At 37.7% G+C, this 22,050-nt stretch overlaps 1 protein-coding gene across 4 annotated transcripts in view; it reads left to right on the forward strand.

The window, feature by feature from the left end:
- The window catches only part of AP-2alpha (adaptor protein complex 2, subunit alpha), a 78,662-nt gene that overhangs the window by 33,485 nt on the left and 23,127 nt on the right, over positions 1-22,050 (forward strand). For all 4 annotated transcript variants that reach the window (XR_010949760.1, XM_067767005.1, XM_067767004.1 and 1 more), the window contains exons 4-9: positions 1,777-1,970; positions 2,053-2,716; positions 14,305-14,492; positions 14,563-15,189; positions 15,265-15,538; positions 20,936-21,219. Coding sequence is in view for 3 of the 4 variants with exons in the window: in XM_067767005.1 (XP_067623106.1) it covers positions 1,777-1,970; positions 2,053-2,716; positions 14,305-14,492; positions 14,563-15,189; positions 15,265-15,538; positions 20,936-21,219 (2,231 nt within the window). In the remaining variant the exon portion in view is untranslated. The remainder of the gene's footprint in view (positions 1-1,776; positions 1,971-2,052; positions 2,717-14,304; positions 14,493-14,562; positions 15,190-15,264; positions 15,539-20,935; positions 21,220-22,050) is intronic.

Here is a 22,050-nt window from a genome sequence, read left to right on the forward strand (position 1 = left end):
TCGCTAGGCCGTCCAGAGACCGTGAAGATTCAAAAAACTGGGCCGAACTTGGAAATTTTGCTTTAGTGTTTTAGGCAGCTTTCCGATAACCCAGAGACCTGAAACTTTGGGCTCTATTAGGTTATAAGAATTAGAATAAAAGAGTTTTCTATATTGGACAGATAAGGCTTTCTATATAATCTTTACCTAAGTCCGGCAATGTGCGCTTCACTTTTCTATTTTTGTTCCTCATAAACATGTTTACAGTGGTTATGTTAAAATTTAATCATCAAATTAGAACAAATATAAATAAATAGACATTTTTCATTTATTTTGGTTTATTTGTATAAAGGAAGTACTTAAATTTTTATACCCAGCTGTACTTGTACACAGGGTATTACAACTTTGATTGGATAATGTTTGGCTGTACAGGTATAAAGGAATCGAGATAGATATAATCGAAAAAAAATTTGATTGAGCCATGTTCGTCCGTCCGCCCGTGTGTCCGTTAACACGATAACTTGAGTAAATTTTGAGATATCTTCACCGAATTTGGTACACGAGCTTATCTGGACACAGATTACCAATCGAAAACAAGCGAAATCGGCATTGTGACATTTTGGAAAACACAAAAGACCTGATTATTTAGTAAATAATAACCTATAATGTTGAAATTTGAGGTGTGGACTGATATTGAGACTCTTGATAAAAATTTGAAAAACATTGTTAAAATGGGCGTGGCACCGCCCACTTGTGATAAAATCAATTTTGCAAATATTAATCAGAAATCAGAAATCGTTAAACCTATCGTAACAAAATTCGGCAGAGAGGTTGCCTTTACTATAAGGAATGCTTTGAAGAAAAATTAACGAAATCGGTTAAGGACCACGCCCACTTTTATATAAAAGATTTTTAAAAGAGTCGTGGAAGTATAAAATAAGCTATATCTTTGCAAAATCAATGGTATTTCGTTTCCCAAGTGGATTTATAACAAATAGGAAAAAATTCAAATTTTAAAAAATGGACGTGGCACCGCCCCTTTTATGACTAAGCAATTTTCACTGTTTCGGGAGCCATTACTCGAAGAAAAATTTACGGATCGTAATGAAATTGTGTACACATATTTTCCTTATAGCAGAAAATGTGTCTAGTAAAAATGGACGGGATCGGTTATAGACCACGGCAACTTATATTAAAACAAGTTTAACAGGGTCGTAGACTAGAATAATAACCTATAACTTAGCAAAAAATAGTTTTGAATCAATGATATTTCACTTATCAAGTTTTATTGTAAGAGGAAATGGGGAGACATTTTTCTTTTAAACGGGCGGTGCCACGTATTGTGTAGAAAAGTAATTTATCTGAAATGAAATGTACAATTGAAGCTCACGCTGAGTATATAATGTTCGGTTGCACCCGAAATTAGACACCTTTACTTGTTTTTATCTTCGTTTTGTTTTTTACTTCTCATAAAGATTATTACACAGAGATTACTTCTTATAAAAATTATTATAAGAAAGTAAATTTAAATCCTATCTGTAACATAAAAAAAGTTACTGGTGAACTTATTGCGTTTCGGTATGGAACTCCTCATTTCTTATATTCGGTACATGGGTCGTAAATATATAGAAATGCGCTGATATGTATAATCCCAAACAATAACCAAGCAGTGCTAAATTTTGGACAATGATCCGAATTTTTCTGTTCAATAGGAATCATTCTAACACCCACCAAAAATTGTTACTTCTTTTAATTTAAAGTCAAATATGTTTTTCTCTTATAAAATATTTATTTCAGGGCTACCTTTTCATTTCGGTTTTGGTTAACACCAATAGCGATTTAATACGTTTGATTATACAATCAATCAAAAACGATTTGCAATCACGTAATCCTGTACATGTAAATTTGGCTTTGCAGTGTATTGCCAACATAGGCAGTCGCGATATGGCAGAATCTTTCTCGAATGAAATACCAAAATTATTGGTATCGGGGTGCGTACATTTATTTCACTACAGTTTTTAGCATAATTCTTCATTGACACTTAATTTTTTTTTTTCCTTTTTCATTGTACAGCGACACAATGGATGTTGTTAAACAATCGGCTGCACTTTGTCTTCTACGACTCTTCCGTTCCAGCCCCGATATAATACCAGGCGGTGAATGGACCTCGCGTATTATACATTTACTCAACGATCAACATATGGGCGTTGTGACAGCGGCCACTTCATTAATTGATGCGCTTGTTAAGCGCAATCCAGAAGAGTACAAGGGATGCGTAAACTTGGCTGTGTCACGTCTATCACGCATTGTTACCGCTAGCTATACGGATTTACAAGATTATACATATTATTTTGTACCAGCGCCATGGTTATCGGTGAAGCTATTACGTTTGTTACAAAATTACAATCCGGTAACTGAAGAGCCTGGTGTACGTGCACGTTTAAATGAAACACTTGAAACTATATTGAATAAGGCACAAGAGCCACCGAAAAGTAAAAAAGTACAACATTCGAATGCTAAAAATGCAGTATTGTTTGAGGCCATCAATTTGATTATACATAGCGATAGTGAGCCGAATTTATTGGTACGCGCTTGTAATCAGTTGGGACAATTTTTGAGTAATCGTGAAACGAATTTACGTTATTTGGCATTGGAGTCTATGTGCCATTTGGCTACATCAGAATTTTCCCACGAAGAGGTGAAGAAACATCAGGAGGTGGTGATTTTATCTATGAAGGTAAGTAAGTTCAATAGATATTGGGCTTTTATAATATTATGCAAGGCTACTTGACCTATTGCGTTGTCAGTGCAAATAAAACAAGTTTATTCACTGTTACAGCTCGACGTTTCGCTAGTCATCCTAGCATTTTCAAGGGCGGAATCTATTTTCAACAACAAACAAAAAATTGGTTTACATTATTAAAAATATTAAATAAAAGTTAATAACTAGTACATATATATATATAGTATATATAGTACATATATATATATATATATGTATAGAGTTAAAGAGTCAACAAATGTTTTAAGCACACAGAAAGCACATACATAAGCAAACATGTATTTGAGTAAAAACAAAAACATCACTTACTTTAATTATATGTATTTTAAAACTTTAAAAACTAAGTGAGGGTCATCGGTACCACACATTTTGGGTATCATTGTCATACTAAATTTGTTAAAAACACAAAAGGTAAGTTGCGGCGATGTCTGCGGTGTCTTCTTTTTTTGTTTATTGTGTTTTCTCTCTGCTGCATTATTCTCAAGCTTTCTAACGTGTATCTGGTTCTCCCGCGTTTGTTTTTGTCTAAAATTTTTGTATTCGCCAGATCAGCTTTATGTCCACTCGATGTGATATGCTGTGATAAGGCAGTATTGTTTCTGTGGTTCTTTATGTCCGCTTCGTTTTCTGTTAGTCGAACGCCCAATGCTCGTTTCGTAGTTTCTATGTACAATTTGTTGCAGTCCTCATTCCCTTTTCCTTGACATGTGATCTCGTACACCACGTTGTTTTGTTGTAGGTGTTCGATAGGGCTCTTTGTTTGTGTAAATATATTATTTAAGGTGTAGTTTGATTTGTATGCGAGAGCTATGCTATTCTTCTCGTTAATAACATTTTTCCTAAAGCTTTCGTTGAGTTTAGGTATATATGTAACACTGTAAAATTGCTTTGTTTTGCTTTCTGTTTCTTGTGTTGTTATTAGGTTTCGTTTTTTGTCTATTTCCAGGCTTCGCTGGTTTATTAAAGTTAATATCATATTGTATGGATAATTATTGCTTTTCGAAGCTTCTATTATTTTAAGGACATTGGCATCTTGGAATCGCTCATGGCTTATGGGCAACACTTTATTTATGAAATTTTGGGCTGTGTTAATCTTATACTTTAGAGGTTGAGAGGAGTGAAAATTTATCATGCGTCCAGAAGATGTGGGCTTAGTGTACCAATCAAATATTAGAGAATTGCTTTCTTTGTGTATTTTTACATCCAGGAATGGAATGCAATTGTCTTTTTCCAATTCAAATGTGAATTTTAGTTTTTTGTGGTAGCTATTAAGTGTATCTATAATTATTTTCACGTCATTACGTCGGACAATTGCGAATATGTAGTCTACGTATTTGACTAGAAATTTTACTTGAATATTGAGCTGTTGCTTAAGAGTTTGGAAGGCGTTGTCAAGTAGGTCGTCCATTATGATATCTGCTATCGTGGGGGAGAGGGGGTTTCCCATGGGCATTCCGAAAGTTTGCGTATATATTTTGTTGTCAAATATAAAATAATTGTTGTCAAAAAAGCAAAAGTTCAATATATTTCGAAATTTGTTTTTGTGGATGTTCGTTGCATTCCGTATTTTTTCCCATTTGTTCATAATTATATTGCTTGCAAGAGACGTCGGAATATTAGTAAAAAGAGAGACGACGTCAAACGACGCCAACACTTCATCGTCGTTGAGATACATCCCTTTTAATCTCTCTTTTAAGTCATACGCATTCTTTACATTAAACTCTTAGCATATTATGGTTTTTATTGTATTTCCTACATACTTAGATAAGTGATAGCATGGGACGTTTACTGAGGACGCGATGGGACGTAGAGGGAAGTTTGGCTTGTGGATTTTCGGTAATCCGTAAAGTCTCGGTGCGTTGGCTGCTGAGCATGATAGCTGTTGTTTCTCACTTGCACTTATGTATTTGTTTTTGAAAAGCTCATTTACTACGTTGTTGTTTTTCTTTTGTAGTAGATGTGTGGGATCCGTTCTTGTTACTCTATCAGACCAATTCTAAATATTCTCGCGGAATTTTGTTCTCGCGGATTTTTTTATTCCCGCGGAAAAATTCCTCCAATTCTGTTCTCCTAGGGAGAACAATAATTTGGGAATAGGAATTTCGAATTTTCGAAGTCAGCTGTTTTGTCAATTGAAATTTCGTTGCACATTTCTTCTTTTGTTTAAAAAATTGAAAAGTTTAATTATTGTTGCAAATTTGTTGGAAATTAAGAAATAAAATATAAACAATGCACAGTATTTATAGCATTTCATGTGGTATTCACTGAAATGAGTAATGAATTGGTGCCACAGCAACATCAACAGCGGAACATAAGAAGAAGACGGCCGCATAACACAAATCTGCCGGAGTTGCCTGCTTTCATTCAGCAAAGCAATTTTCTGGCGGCCAAGTTGAGTTGGTCGTCCTTCGTCATATGCCAAAATCTATTTAAGCCTTATTAAAAAATCCTTACGCAATTTCTGGATGGCTGCATCAAATATGTATACCAAGAGCTCTACCGTTGCTTATGATATACTTTTCGACTTAAAATAAAGAATATTGTGGTTGTAGTTGTTGTTGTATTAACAGTGAGAATATTGTGGTAGAATGTAAATACATATTTTAGCACAAATTTGTACAAATAAGTGTTCTTTCTTAAAATAACCAATTTCCTTTAACTATTTTGATGCATTCCCTTTAATTTAACTAGTGAAAAAACTCCTATGAAATGGCAGAGAAATCTCCCTCTCCCTCACATTCATAATACCTACTTTTCTCCCATAACCGGTTTCCGCTGTTTCGAACATTGTTCAGAATAGGAGGAAAGGGAGAAGTGAAAAAACTCACAAGGAATTTTTATTTAGAATACGAGGAATGGGAGAAGGGAAAAAACTCGCACGGAATTTTCGTTTAGAATTGGGCTGTATATGTCTTTTTGTCTTCTAGCAATTCGCTCATTTTAGCGTTATAATCTTTTCTGTAAAGTACTACCGTCTTGTTTCCTTTCTGCCTCTGTGATTACTATATCGTTTTTATGTGGTTTCAAAAAGGTTTTGGTTTTGTTGTGTACCTCAGTGATAAACTTCTCCGCTGAGTTGCTCTTTATATTTCTTTTAAACTGTTGTATCTGATTGCTTACTCTGTTCCTCGCTATTTCCTTTTTTCAGTCTTCCTCTAAGCATTTTATCACTTGTTCCATTTCGGCAATTATATGTATTGGACTGAAGTTACTTTTTGTTGTAGGGATCGTAAATTTTCTCCCGAGAGAGAGTAGCCACTTAACTTCCTCTGGAAAAACTATGTCTGTCTTGTTCACGAACCAATCGTTTCTGGTGTTTATACCGAGATTTCGTAATTGTTGTTGTTTGAGTGATTCTATTTTTTGTGTGTGTATGTTTTTTGTCTCATTTGCTATTCTCTGTCCTAGAAAGTGTTGCTCGTTCGTAAATGTGTTCAGCTCAAGCTCACTTAGACTAAACTTTAGTTCTTTTTCAGCGTGGTGTATGTAGTCTTTGGTGATTTTTATGTTAATGTTTGTTTGTGTTATCTCATTATTTAATATCTTGCGCAGAAATAATAACTTTGTGTTGTGTAGTTGTTGTCTTACCCTTTGCGATGTTCACCCTATTAGAATGTGTTTGATTGAGTTTGTTAAATGACTTGGTGTTAGGTCATATCTTTTACATTCCAAGAGAAATCTCAAATGCTCCTTTTGTTTTGATAGCTTCCGTTTTTGTTTACTGTACTGTTTCATTATCATGCATGTATATTCCCCGTGTTTGTATTTAATGTGTTTGTAATAGTTCTTCATTTTCCAGTTGTTTAAACAAATTTGCGAATGTTGTAAATTTTTTGTTGTTGATAGCTTGAAATTCGGCAGGCCTTCCGATATGATTGATCTTAGGTTTTTCCGGTCAACTTTTTTAAGATTTATAATATTATGCAAGGCTACTTGACCTATGGCGTTGTCAGTGCAAAGAAGCACTGGGCTTTTTAAATGGTTTTGTAGAGTATCGGTTACTCCGTTTAATGTTTTTAGAAAACGTTGAAGTTTTTAATATTTTAAGAAAACTTTTATTTTTGTTTAAATTTTAAAAGGTACAACAATTTAATTTTGGTGAACGTAAAAGAAAACTAAATGAAACGTAGTTGGAAATTTCGTTCAGCGATGTTTGGTCATGGCCAACTACTTTGCAGCGGCTAGCCATCGCTATCCACACTACAATGCAGTTTACTCAAGTACATCTCCTTTGCTTTAACACAAAGTTCGGCGGGCTTAGCGCCTACCACACAATCTGCATTTAGCTTGGAGATGTTTTTACCGCCGATCGCAGAACGAAATGATGAAGAATTATGAGTGCGCTGGCTTTTTATACCTTTTCACATGGCAAAATCATTTCTGGTACATTCTGTTATAAAAAGTTATACAAATCAAATTACTTAAGTTAAAAAGAGACAACTATAGTACGATACATTTGAAAGCGAAAAAGTAATGTCATACAAAGGCATTGCCATATTGTATTAAAGAAATATGTTATGCTAGATATTGCTATGTTACAGTCTCCCCCTTTGGCGTGACTAAATCGTCCCGAAGGCACGACAAAACTTTTAATTTTTCTTTGGCCTTCCCCGTTTTCGTAAAGGTCACATGGGTGCTGGAGATTCTTCTTGGTTGTTATGATTGTACTTTGTAAGTGATGAAACGTGATATGTTCCTAATGGTAAGTTTAGGTTTTGTTTTGATGCGATTTCATATGAAGATGAACCAACTTTGCGAATGATAGTATAAGGACCATCTCTTTTCGGTACAAATTTCGATGTTAGGTTCTTTGATGCTTGATTTAAGGTGTGCGTAGTTACAAGTACATCTGTACCGATATCGAAGTCGTCTTGGGACCGTCTGCGCTGATCAAAGTAGGTTTTGTTTTTGTCTTGCATATGATGTTGAGTTTCCTTTGCATGTTGTAATTCAACGCTGATTATTTAAAGAGAAGGCGTTATTTGCGGAATAAAATTTTCAGATTCCACTATAGTTTTTACGTCATGTTGTACGTCGTCTAGGGTACGCAGCTCTCTGCCGAACGTTAGGTATGCATATGTGAAGCCAGTACTTTGACATTTTGCCGTATTTAATGCGAATCTTATTGTGGGTAGATTCAGATTCCATGTATTGTGCTCATTGCCAACAAGGATAGCTAATTGGGTTTTGATATCTCTGTTCTCACGCTCGACGGGATTAGCTTGCGGATGATAGACAGGTGTGAATTGTTGCTCAATTCCCATACAGTAGGCAACCTTTTGCATTATCGCCGATATGAACTGGACACCATTGTCTGATTTTAGTCGGCGAGGGATCCCATAACGAAGAAATATTTCGTCGATTAAAGTTTTTGCACAAATTTCGGCTGTTGCTTCTTTAAGGGCGAAAAGTTCTGTCCAACGCGATGCAACATCCTCTGCTACTAGTATCCATTGAAAACCATAATTTGTTTTTGGCAAAGGGCCAAATAAGTCAACTGCTACAACTTCAAATCGTTGATTACTGCTTGTGGTCTGGAAAAGACCCATTGGTTTTAGATTGGTTGCTTTATATTTTTGGCATTCTATACAGGCTTTAATATGCTTTGCAATATCGGTTCGCATGCCTGGCCAAAAATAGCGATTAGCAATTCGATGAATGCTTCTTTCGACGCCGTACTGGCCTGCAGTGCTCTCGTCGTGGTATTTCTTGATTAAGTCTGCTCGTTCTTGTTGTGGAACTACCATTTAAGCTTCTTCCCTATCCTCATTTGCATAACAGAATAGGATCCCATCAAAAAGCACGAATCCTCTGTTTGACCAAAAAGTTAAATTATCGTCTTGGGACTCTATTGACGATATAATATTTTGTTTATATTCGTCTTTTAACTGTTCATCCAGTATTTCTTTGCTACTTTTTCGGGGAAAATCTACTTGAAAGGCACATATATAATTATGTTCGACTTCAATTTGTGTGTCATCACTTAATGGACGAGATAACATATCACCTAGAGAATTAGTTTTACCAGGACTGTATTGAACTTTAAAATCGTATTGCTGAATTTGTAAAGCCCATCGTGCTAGACGACCAGACGGGGATTTGATTGTGAGTAGTAATTTTAAAGGTTGATGGTCTGTAACCAAGATTATTTCGGAACCTTCGATATAGCCACGGAACTTTGAACATACCCACACTATAGCCAGGGCTTCCCGCTCAGTGGTGGAATAGTTTCGCTCAGCTGCTGACAACATTCGGCTTGCATATTAAAGTGGATGCTCTTTGCTCTCCTCCCCCTGGAGTAAAGCTGCGCCATAGCGTACGCGCTCGCATCGGCCTTTATACAAAACGGCATGTTGTCTTGAGCCTGTTTTAATATGGGTGCTGACGTTAAGGCTTGCTTAAGTGATTCAAAGGCAACTTTTTGCCTTTCCGTCCAACACCACTTTACATTCTTTTTCATAAGTTCAGTTAATGGTTTCGAAAGCTCGGCATAGCCAGAAATAAATCTTCTGTACCAAGAACACGTTTGGACAAATGAAATTAGCTCCTTCACATTTCGCGGCTCTTTTCTTTGGCTAATGGCAGCTGTTTTCTCTTCATCTACACATATGCCGTCGGCCGTAATTACGTGACCCAAATACTTTACGTGTTCACAACAAAACTTACTCTAACTATTATTTACCCGTAACTTATATTGTTGCAACTTTGAACAAGATTAAGATCATTGAGGTGCTCATCATATGAAGAGGAGTAAACAATTAGGTCATCAAGGTATATCAACAGTTGAACCTTGGGAATTGAAGCTTTAAACCGGTCCATGAGACGCTGGAAAGTTGCGGGTGCATTACGCAAACCAAATGGCATTCTTCTAAATAAATATGTTCCTAAAGGGGTAATAAAACTAGTTTTGTAAGCATCTTTGTCATTCATTTTTATTTGGTAATAACCGCTTTGTAAATGTAATGTAGACATAAATTTTGTACTCTTTGCGGCATGCAGTATATCATCTATTCTTGGTAATGGATATCTGTCTGGCACAGTTACCGCATTCAATATTCGATAATCGATACAAACTCGAATTCCGCCAGTTTTCTTTGGCACCATAACGACTGGACATGTCCATGGTGACTCCTTCTTCAATTACTCCACTTTCGATCATCTTCTCGACTTCCGCTTTCAATTATGAGTTTTCGCAAAAGAAAGGCGATATGGTGGACTAAAAATCGGTTCATCGTTGCTTGTGTCTATTTTGTGCTCAGCGTATGGTGATGGTTCACTTACATTGCCGAATGCTTCTGCATTAGCGTGGAGAATTTGATTTAGTTGTTCCTTTTGTTGCATATTTATATTAGCACCATCTGTGGGCTTTAGCAATTTAAAATCAATTGAGTATAATCTCATAAAATCGTCATCGTTGTCATCGGATTGTTTGTAAACGAGGCTTGGAAATAGTGTTGGCTCCTTTTGTCTCTGTGGCGTAAACGAATCCGCTGGTAAAGCATCTTTAAATATGGCTTGGATCGAAGTTGGCGAGTAGTCATTTGTCGGTATATTAGGGCCATAACTTTCGAACTCCTGTCACGCATGCTTGAGCATTAGGATTTCTAGCTGGTAGTTTTCGTTTTGGAGTAACATTAGCTACTTTCACCACTTCTATTACATTAACGGGCGCTTTTTCTACGAAATCGAAGTGCTGCGTGGGATTATCCTCAAAATACCAGTACCTCTGCCCCATATTGAGTACGATATTAACTTGCTCAAGAAAATCAGCGCCAAGTAAAGTGCGGTTATTATCTGCATCTGGTAATACGATGAATTGTATATTCAAACAGCGGCCACCTATTACCACCTTACACATAGTTGCCAAACAATTTTTTCTCGACACTATACCATCTGCTAGCGCAATATCGCAAGTCACGTTTTGATATTTGCAACCCATAAAATCCATAACTCGTTTCAAATTTGCACTTGCCACACTAGTACGTGCACCAGTATCAAAATAGGCCTAACCTGGCACACCGAAAAGCTGCACGTTAACTATCGGCATATCTCTGCCAATATTTACGGGGGTTATCGCATTAAAGTGTATAGTTCCACTCGAAGAACTTTTATTTTTGTTACACACTGTACAATTAGCACGCGTCACGCCAGGTGCATTACACCCGTAGCAAGCAAACTTCGGTTTGGCTACTATTGCTGCGGCGACTTTAGCTGCATTTGTATCAATGTTTTCCGCTTTCTGTTTTTTAAAAAAATTTTCGCGTAAATGTCCCTTTTTGCTACAATATGTACATCGGGGTACTTGCTCTTGTGGCTTTTTAGCACTTTCACGTTCCATTAGTGATAACTCAACTTCTCGTGCATCTTTGAGAAGTTGCTCGTATGTCGTGACCTTATGACGGCTTACTTTTTCACGAACGCTTGCATGTAAATAACCGAACACCATATCAATTTGGTCAGCTTAGGCTGGACTTTTTGGTAGTTGGGCAAATAGTGCTCGCTTTTTACGAATGAATGTGTCCGTCGGTTCACTGAAATCGCTGCTATAAATTCTTCCACCTTTGCAGGATTACGCTCTCCATTGTAACGAGCTTTGCATGTGCTCAGGGTACCCACACGATTATTGCTGCTGCTTACTGATTTCGAACTGTTCCTTGGAAAGAGTCACCATTTTGTTCAGTCGAGGACTTCGCCGTGGTAGAATTTTGAAAAAAGAAATTATTCGAGCCAGATGAGTTGGGCGCCAATTTGTAGAGTATCGGTTACTCCGTTTAAGGTTTTTAGAAAACGTTGAAGTTTTTAATATTTTAAGAAAACTTTTATTTTTGTTTAAATTTTAAAAGGTGAAACAATTTAATTTTGGTGAACGTAAAAGTAAACTAATAAACTAGATGAAACGTAGTTGGAAATTTCGTTCAGCGATGTTTGGTCATGGCCAACTACTTTGCAGCGGCTAGCCATCGCTATCCACACTACAACGCAGTTTACTCAAGTACATCTCCTTTGCTTTAACACAAAGTGCGGCGGGTTTAGCGCCTACCACACACTCTGCATTTAGCTTGGAGATGTTTTTATTTCCGATCGCAGAACGAAATGATGAAGAATTATGGGTGCGCTAACTTTTTATACCTTTTCACATGGCAAAATCATTTCTAGTACATTCTGTTATAAAAAGTTATACAAATCAAATTACTTAAGTTAAAAAGAGACAACTATAGTACGATACATTTTAAAGCGAAAAAGTAATGTCATACAAAGGCATTGCCATAAAAGATACATATATGTAAGGTATTGCCATACAAGGTATTGCCATGCAAGGTATTGCCATATTGTATTAAAGAAATATGTTATGCTAGATATTGCTATGTTACAGTTTGATTTAGCTTGACTTGACAGGCCGGCTGCACGGCTGCACGGCCATTGTGAACGAACTTAAGTAACTTTCCGATAAGCTACAAGCTTGAAACTTGGAATATAGTTCAGAACCCGATGATAATGCAATAATTTGAAAAAAAAACTCCGATAGGTGGCGCATGGATCGCAATATTTCAAAAAATCGTATTTGTGGTCCGATTTGGATCATATTTGGAACACATAATACATACATGAATAGAAAGCGACTTATAAAAAAATCGCCGCCACGTGGCGCAAGGATCAAGATATTCAAAAAAGTCGTATTTGTGGTCCGATTTGGCTCATATTTGCAACATATATTACATACATGAATAGAAAGCGACACATGAAAAAAAATCGCCGCCAGGGGCGCAAGGATCGAGATATTAAAAAAAATCGTATTTGTGTTCCGATTTGGCTCATATTTGCAACGCATAATACATACAAGAATAGAAAGGGACCTATGAAGAAAAATCGCCGCTAGGTGGTGCAAGCATCGATATATTCAAAAAAATCGTATTTGCGGTCCGATTTGACTCATATTTATAACACATAATACATACATGAACAGAAAACGGCCTGTGAAAAAATCACCGGTAGGTGGCGCAAGGATCGATATATTAAAAAAAATCGTATTTGTGGTCCGATTTGGTCCATATTTGAACACATAACAAATACATGAATGGGAAGCAACCTATGATGTCTGATTTGGCTCATATTTAGAGCAAATATTACATACGGTCAGGTAGAAGTGATATCAAAATATTTTGGAGTTCGAAGAGAGACAAGCATACGTGGCGCAGAGTCGAGTTAAGTCTTTGGAAGGATTATGTATTGAGGACTTAGATTGTAACACATTGTCAGGAAAGGGTCCTTGTAATAATGAGTCACTAAATGAACTAAATAGAATGAGAAATAATGGACAATTAAATAAAGACTAAAAACTTTGAAAATAAAATAATTAAAAAAAAAAAATGTTTAAGTTAAACGGTTTTATTGAGCACAATACTTACATGAAGTAATAATAATACTAAAAGCTAGAAAATAATTAGGTAGGTCCTAGGTACTAGTCATCACACTCCTCATCGATCTAGGGCGTTGATCAGACAATTAAATAAAAGCGTTGGGCGCGTGAAATTTCTAAAAATGTGAGGCGTAGCATAACCTGATTAAGGTGCAGTTCGTCTTATATATGACTATCAATAGAAATTTGACTATTGTTTTATTTAATTGTCTGATCAACGCCCTAGATTGATGAGGAGTGCGATGACTAGTACCTAGGACCTACCTAATTATTTTCTAGCTTTTAGTATTATTATTACTTCATGTAAGTATTGTTTTCAATAAAACCGTTTAACTTAAACATTTTTTTAAATTATTTTATTTTAGTCTAATTCGATCATGATAAATCAGGTTTGAAATTAAATTTAATACAAAATATTTTTAATTGAAAAGTTATGACGCCTGTTGAGATTAACACCAATTTTTTAGCTTGCAGTGATATAGTTATATATTTGATTTAGCACTGGCAAAACTGGCATATGACAAATGACAGTAGTCACGAGCCAAAATTTGGTTTCCGATCGTTCCGTAATTGGTTTCTCTATCGAAATCGAGTTCTCATTCGTCTGAAGTATAGATACCTGCTCTGCAATGGATGTTTGAAGCTTTTAGCAATTTGCATAAAAAATGGCAAGTGTCGTGAAAACACTCACGAATTAGTCATTTAATCATACCGAAAAAATGTATTGAAATGACGCCGCGAAAGTCCTGAAAACAAAACCTCGCTGATACGGAGAAACTACCGAAATCATCCCGAAAACAATCATAACAAATTAGTTGAGAAATGCTCTCGAAAAAAGTCACGAGATCATCCCGTAACGGTTCCGAAATATTTTAGAAATTATCCCGAAAATAGTAATGAAATAGAAGCTATCCCAAAACTTTCCGGAAAAAGTTCCGAAATTATACCGCAACGGTTCCAATGTTGTTGTTGTATTAACAGTTCCAATATATTTCTTAAACGATTCATACAGCAGTCATAAAATATTCACGGATAACAATCTCGAATTGAACCCAAGATAGTCCCAAAATGCAAGTCTAAAGTTTCGTTTCATTAAAGCTCAATGTTTTTCTCCTTCTATACGCAGATGGAAAAAGATGTTTCAGTACGACAAATGGCTGTGGATTTATTATATGCGATGTGCGATCGTGGTAATGCTGAAGAGATTGTACAAGAAATGCTCAACTATTTAGAGACGGCTGATTACTCCATACGCGAAGAAATGGTGCTTAAAGTAGCCATTCTAGCTGAAAAATATGCAACTGATTATACATGGTAATAAAATAAAATTTTTCAAATTCGTAATTTTCTATTTTTGTTTTCACGATCTATGTTACCGTCTTAGGTACGTCGATGTTATACTAAATTTAATACGTATTGCTGGCGATTATGTGTCTGAGGAGGTATGGTATCGTGTTATACAGATTGTAATCAACCGCGAAGAGGTGCAAGGTTATGCAGCCAAAACAGTTTTTGAAGCTTTACAGGCACCGGCTTGTCATGAAAATATGGTAAAAGTGGGCGGTTACATTTTAGGCGAATTTGGCAATCTAATTGCAGGCGACTCACGTTCCGCTCCACTTGTACAATTTAAATTATTACACTCGAAATATCATTTATGTTCGCCAATGACACGTGCTCTATTATTATCCACCTATATTAAGTTTATAAATCTTTTTCCCGAGATACGCACCAACATACAGGAAGTGTTCCGTCAGCATAGTAATTTACGTTCAGCTGATGCTGAATTACAACAACGTGCTAGTGAATATTTACAATTGAGTATTGTTGCATCGACTGATGTGTTGGCGACTGTGTTGGAGGAGATGCCATCATTCCCCGAACGTGAAAGTTCGATATTGGCTGTGTTGAAGAAGAAGAAACCGGGCCGCGTGCCTGAAAATGAGATACGCGAATCAAAGAGTCCAGCACCGAATGCGTTAACGCACAATAATGTTCTTGTTAATCATAAGTGAGTACGAGCTTGATTGTTTTTATTCTGTTTTTAATATTTGTTCAATTTATCATTTGTATCTTGCTCTGGCAGGGTGAATAGCAATGCAAATGCTGATTTGTTGGGCTTGAGCACACCACCAGCTGGTTTAAATAATACTGGTGGTAGTGGTACATTAATTGATGTATTGGGCGATATTTATGGCAATAATAATGCGGCGACTTATAATACGAAGAAGTTCCTTTTCAAGAATAATGGTGTACTTTTTGAAAATGAAATGTTACAAATTGGTGTTAAGAGTGAATTTCGGCAAAATCTTGGACGTTTGGGACTTTTCTATGGCAACAAGACGCAAATCCCATTAACGGTTAGTATGTGAAGATCTTTTATATATTGCAATATTATTTTACTTTTGCACTATCTATACTACCTATGTAATACTTCAATATGGGTATGCGAGTAATGAAGTTACGTAGGTACCTGTCTTAGAAGACCTAACCCAACGGTGTAACTTAAACACTGATCAATATCCGCGGGTTCCGTGCTTGTCTCAGTATACCTCTTTCATTGATTTGTTATGTCAATATCTGATTAACAAGTTAATCAGCATGAGATTTTTGTTTTGTCGCAATTTAGGAAATGTGAACAACCTTTTCTGCCTCGCCGTGCCACAACAATGTATGATACGTTGTTGACGACGAACTGGCTTTGCTTAGACATTGCTTAAGGCCGCACTACGTTGACGTACGCTGTGAGCCATATTACGCTTCATTTCGCTTCCATTTTTGCTCCAATTATCTTAATAATTTTCGCTCCAATTTCCACTCCAATTACACTACAATTATGCTCTATTTCAAACTCCGTTTTAACGCCATCCATAATTGAGGGCTGTGGTCAACCTTTTCCATTCACAGAACTGTAGTTCCAAGTACCTGCCTAAGCAATGTCTCCGCAATGCAGAAGAGACCCACTGCATGGCTTCGACACCGCTTAAGGCCGCACTACGTTGACGTACGCTATGAACTACCTTTGCGCTCCATTTTCGCTTCAATATCCACTCAGATATCACTATCAATCTTCGCTTCAATTTTTTCGCTCAAATTTGCACTCCAGCATCACTTCATTTAACGTCATCCACAATAAAGGCCTGTGGTCAACCTTTTCCGCTCCCAGACCTGTAATACCGAGTACCTGCCCCAGCAACATCTTCGCAAAGCAGTCCGCCCACTGTAGTCATCTGACAACGTCAAATCTTACCACATTTTTGGATGTGGCCATCCATTCTGCGAACGGCTCCTATTCGCAACGCAGTCTAAGGCAGCTTCAAACATCTCAAAAGACAAGATGAGCACCGGCCCACTCGTACAATTATCGATTGTTTTCAGCTGACGATAGACATACGTTTCTCCTTTACGCTTCGTTTTATGCTTCCGGTTGCCACAATTATGGGATGTGACCAACTCTTTCGTCTGCCCCTCAGGGTCAGCTTTTCAATGAAATTGGGTATACTGAGACAAGCAAGAGACCGAATTCCCTTGGGTCTAGCGTCCCCAAGGGAAACCTAGTATACTCAGAGCGTGTCATAAAGTAAACTCTTATTTGAAACCACAGCCACCGCGATGCTCCCACAAGGGGGCCATCCCAAGACAGGAAGGTGAGACCTGGATATAATTCAATATGTTCAGATCACAACTGACTTCCTGCCTCCGTGGTGGCACTTTTTATAAGGACCATGCTTAGGGTCCCACAGTGTGATACGCCGCGCCCACCCTGCTCCCTTTCGAGTAAGGTCACCTTACTCATGGATTGGTTAGCCATGGTATTATGGTCGCATTTTACGACCGGTATACCTACCGTAGGCATATTCTAACCCCTAACCCACAGGGGGATTCAATATGGGCAGTAACAAATCGTTTAATGTAAGAAAATTACTTTTTTTTGTATAACTGTCATTTGTGATTAAAGTTTTGTCAAAGTAACGATGCTAACGATGCGTGACCTTAAATATACATAAATATTCATACTGTATAGGTATCTAAACCCTATAGCTACGATTTCAACAAAACACTCTTAATTTGGATACTTTTCTTTACCCGTGGCTCCGGCCACACAAAGAAACTAAAGTATAGAATTTCGCTGAATTGAAAATTCAAAACTACCTGCTGCGATATTGGTTAAGGTCTACGAGGCAATTGATATAACAATTGCAATAAAGTGTTCTCAACAACAATACAGAAATATTCCCGAAAGAGCTGCGATATAAAATAAGGGATATAAACCAACGCATCAGATTGCTTGTGGATGAACACAAGCGGGCGAAATGGGAGGAGCACCTAAGAGGTTGTAACCTCTCTACCGGTGTGGGTGAACTTTGGTCCACCGTAAGGTCCCTACCGAATCCGTCTAAGCACAAAGACAAAGTTTCCATCGCCTTTGGCGATAAAGTGCTGTCGGATGCGAAAAAATGCGCGAGCGCTTTCTGCCGACAATATATAATGCATTCTACGGTCGACAAAGATAGACGGAGGGCCAACAGACACGCACATAAACACAAATTCAGCGCGTCACCAATCACCATCACCGCTAAAGAGGTTGAGGACGCCATTGGTCACGCTAAACCATCCAAAGCAGTGGGCCCAGACGGCATAGCCATGCCGATCCTTAAAAGCCTAGGTAAAGAGGGTTTCAAATATTTAGCGCATGTCTTCAACCTGTCTCTTTCCACCTTTGTCATACCCGAAAAATGGAAAATGGCCAAGGTGGTCCCGCTACTAAGGCCTGGGAAACCAGCTAACATAGGAGAGTCGTATCGTCGGATATCTCTCCTATCGCCAGTAGCAAAGTCGCTTAGAGCCATTTTGCTCCCCTATTTCCAAGCAAATTTGCAGCTAGCCTGTCATCAGCATGGCTTCAGAAAACTCGATAGCACTACCACCGCGCTAAATGCCATTAGCACCCAGATAAATTGCGGTTTAAATCAAAACCCCCACCATAGAACAGTACTCGTAGCGCTAGACCTATCAAAAGCTTTTGATACGGTCAACCATGGCTCGTTACTGCAAGACCTGGAATGGTCTACCCTTCCTCCCATGTCTTAAAAGGTGGACCGCAAATTATCTGGGTGGTCGGCAGGAATCGGTGCAATTTAGAAACGAAACATCAAAACCAAGAAGACTTAAACAAGGGGTGCCACAGGGTGGTGTCCTGTCCCCACTTTTGTTTAATGTCTACATATCTAAGCTACCTTCACCACCGGAAGGAGTCACAATCGTTTCCTACGCCCATGACTGCACAATAATGGCCACAGGCCCAGGCCCACAGATCGATGAGCTATGCAATAGAATAAACGGCTACCTCCCTGATCTCTCCAGTTTTTTCGCCTCGCGAAACCTGTCATTATCACCGACTAAATCTTCCGCGACCTTATTTACAATATGGACGTCCCAAATGTCGACCATTTTGAACATCCACGTCGATGGCACTACGCTACCGACTGTCCTACACCCCAAAATCTTGGGTGTGACGTTTGATCAGGATCTACATTTTGGTGAGCACGCAGCCGCAATTGTTCCGAGAATTCAGAGCCGTAACAAAATCCTCAAATCCCTCGCTGGCAGTACTTGGGGAAAAGATAAAGAAACGCTCATGACTACATACAAAGCAATTAGCCAGCCGGTTACGTGCTACGCGTCACCCATATGGTCGCCAAGCCTAAAAATTACCCACTGGAAGAAGCTACAGGCCTGCCAAAATACTGCTCTCAGAATCGCCACGGGCTGTCTTCTTATGTCCCCAGAACACCATCTGCATAATGAGGCGAGAATACTCCCTATCAGGGAAAGAAATGAGATGCTGACCAAACAGTTCCTGTTCAATACCCAGAAACCTGAGCATCCCAACAGACATCTAATTGATGAGCCAGCACCGCCTAGGGGCTTGAGGAGTCATCTCCGTAAGCATTTTGAGGAAATACGGCACCTGAGAACCCAGCCGTATGAAGCGAAAAAACACAAGCAGGTCCTTGGTGTACTCCACAAACAGGCGTCCGACCTTTACGCCGGCAATTGCCCGGTGAATCCAGTACTCAAAGAAAAGTATCCAAAACTCGCGGAAGAGGAACGCATACTCCCCAGGGAAACGCGTGTCACTCTTGCTCAATTTCGTTCTGGATATTGTAACGGGTTAAACTCTTACCTATCCAGAATCAACCCCGACATACAAAATGTATTCCCCGCTTGCAATGTGTCCCCACATGATACCAACCATCTCTTTTATTGTAATGTGGAACCAACGCCTCTAACACCCTTTTCCTTATGGTCCACTCCTGTTGAAACAGCAAGTTTCCTTGGACTGCCGTTAGAGGATATTGATGACAATTTGTGACCGGTCGCGGCTGTTAGGTGGGGCGAAGCACTGCTACAACAACAACAACAGCTGCGATATAATCCTGAAATCAATCGAGAAATGGTCGCAACATGATATAGTCCAAAATTATCTCCAAAATATAAGCTGAAAATAATTCCGAATCTTCTCAAAATAGTTACGTTATTATCCTTAAAACAGCTGCGAACTGGTGCTTAATAAACATAAACACTAAAACTATCCCGAAATATTTTTATATAGTCCTAAAAACAGTTTAGAAAAAGTACCTATTTCAAGCTTAACAGTTATTTAATGGTCCCGAAATAATCCTAACACAATCACGAAATCGGTCCGAAACGCAATACCGCAACGGTCCTGAAACAATCCCGAAAAAAATCCGAAACGATCTTGAAAGCAATCCCGAAATTATCTAGGGAAACGATTCTGAAAGGACTCGAAAATAGTTTCGGATACATTCTCGAAGTCATCCCGAAACAGCCCCCAAAATATAGGGACGATCCGGAGATAGTCTCGAAATAATATCGAAATGATCGGAAGACCGTCCAGAAAATAATACCCAAACGATCCGGAGATAGTCACGAAACAGTCCCGAAATGATATTGAAATAGCCCGAAATGATCGCGAAAGCAACCCTAAATGAACAAGAGACTAACCCCAAATCATCCTGAAATAGTTCCTATAATGACCCGAAAACAATTCAATCAATTTGGCTCTGCAAATACACTCGCAGCTGTTACGATTTATAAAAACGTTTTAGGGGAGGAAGGTTTACTTCTAACTTTTCTTTAATTACTGAGACTTCAATTTATATAACTCCCTGGGTGGGGTCCTAAAGCATCCCACCCTTTACGTGTGACTCTGCGTGCTTTTTCAAAATCAATATATTTCCATATGACCCTGTCGTTGATATCATTCGCCAAGGTCAAATTATTTAAAGTATAAACATATAATAGCATAATTCAGAATCACTGAAAAAGGCAGGAAAGCGTCAAAACGCATAGGAAGGAAAACAATTCAACTGCGCCTTCTCATTTAATTTTAGAAGCCTTGATTAATTGAATTGTATGCAATTGAAAATTCTAAATACGATTGCTAGAATAGGAAAAGCCATTGCGTAGATGCAAAAGCGATTTGAAATTGTTTGAGAAACCAGGGGCCTTATTATGTAAATCGGAAAGGAAATGCGATGCGAAATTTCCTTCCCATCGAGTTGCTGAATAAGGCCTGGTAATGCTGGCCCTACACGAAAACTTTAGATGCAATTTAATTGTCGAATAAACTGAAATCAACAAGACTTTTTATTTATAACTGAATCTGCTATTAGTACTTTTTTAATTGATAAGTACTTATTATTTTCATACTTTTTTCTCATTTCGTTCAGAATTTCATGCCCGTGCTTCAATGGAACCCTGAGGATGCACTCAAACTCAACGTACAAGTAAAACCAGTTGATCCAACGTTGGAAGGTGGCGCTCAAATACAACAATTGCTCACTGCTGAATGCATAGAGGACTATGCGGATTCCCCAACAATCGAAGTAAATTTCCGCTATAATAATGTGCCACAGAAATTTAGCATAAAATTACCTTTAACATTAAATAAATTCTTCGAACCAACGGAAATGAATGCAGAATCATTCTTTGCAAGATGGAAAAATTTAGGCGGGTAAGTTTTTTGTTTATATGTAAATATGTATGTGTTAATATTTTGTTATAAGTATTTGGTTGTAAAATACTTTACCTCAAAATTTTTATAAAACCCGCCCATCTCTGCTAAAATGTATTAAATTTATGGGCGTTCTTTTGGGAAAAAAATTTTCGTTCAGTCATAGTTTGAAATAAAGTTGCCGGCATTATCATAGGTCAAATAATTGAATTCATTATTATAAGTTTTGTGGAATTGAAAAGAAAAAATATATTATTAAGTTAAACTTTTTCCCTTTTTATAAAGTGCTTTCACCTCGAGCTGGGTATACGAAAGTACGTAGAATAGACACAGAGATGTGTATAACGTTTTCAGCGGAAATGTTTCTGAGGTGGGGAGGAATCATTCCGAAAACCAAAAATATAAACCATAAGCATTCACTAAAATAGGCCGTACCAATCCCGAAACAGTCCCGACTTGACCCAGAAATTATCGATAAAATAATCGGGCAATGAACCAATACCCAAATTTATTCGAAATGAATATGAAAATAGTCTCGAATCGATCCTACAAACAATACCAAAATACTGCCGAAACAGCACCGATATAAATATTTTATAATCCTGAAAATGTTCCGAAAAGTCCAGAAATGATTCAAAGAAAATCCCGAATAGATTTCAAAAAAGCCTCAAATCAAACCCGAAATGAACCCCGCAAAAATTCTGAAATTATTTCAAACAACACCGAATATATACCGGACTAGTTACGAAATATCCCTGAAATAATCCCCGAAAAGGATTAGGTATAATACCGAATTTACTCCGAAATAGTACAATCCTAAAATTATCTAAT

Source organism: Eurosta solidaginis, chromosome 2, assembly GCF_040869045.1.
Source record: "Eurosta solidaginis isolate ZX-2024a chromosome 2, ASM4086904v1, whole genome shotgun sequence".
Classification (NCBI taxonomy): Eukaryota; Metazoa; Arthropoda; class Insecta; order Diptera; family Tephritidae; genus Eurosta; species Eurosta solidaginis.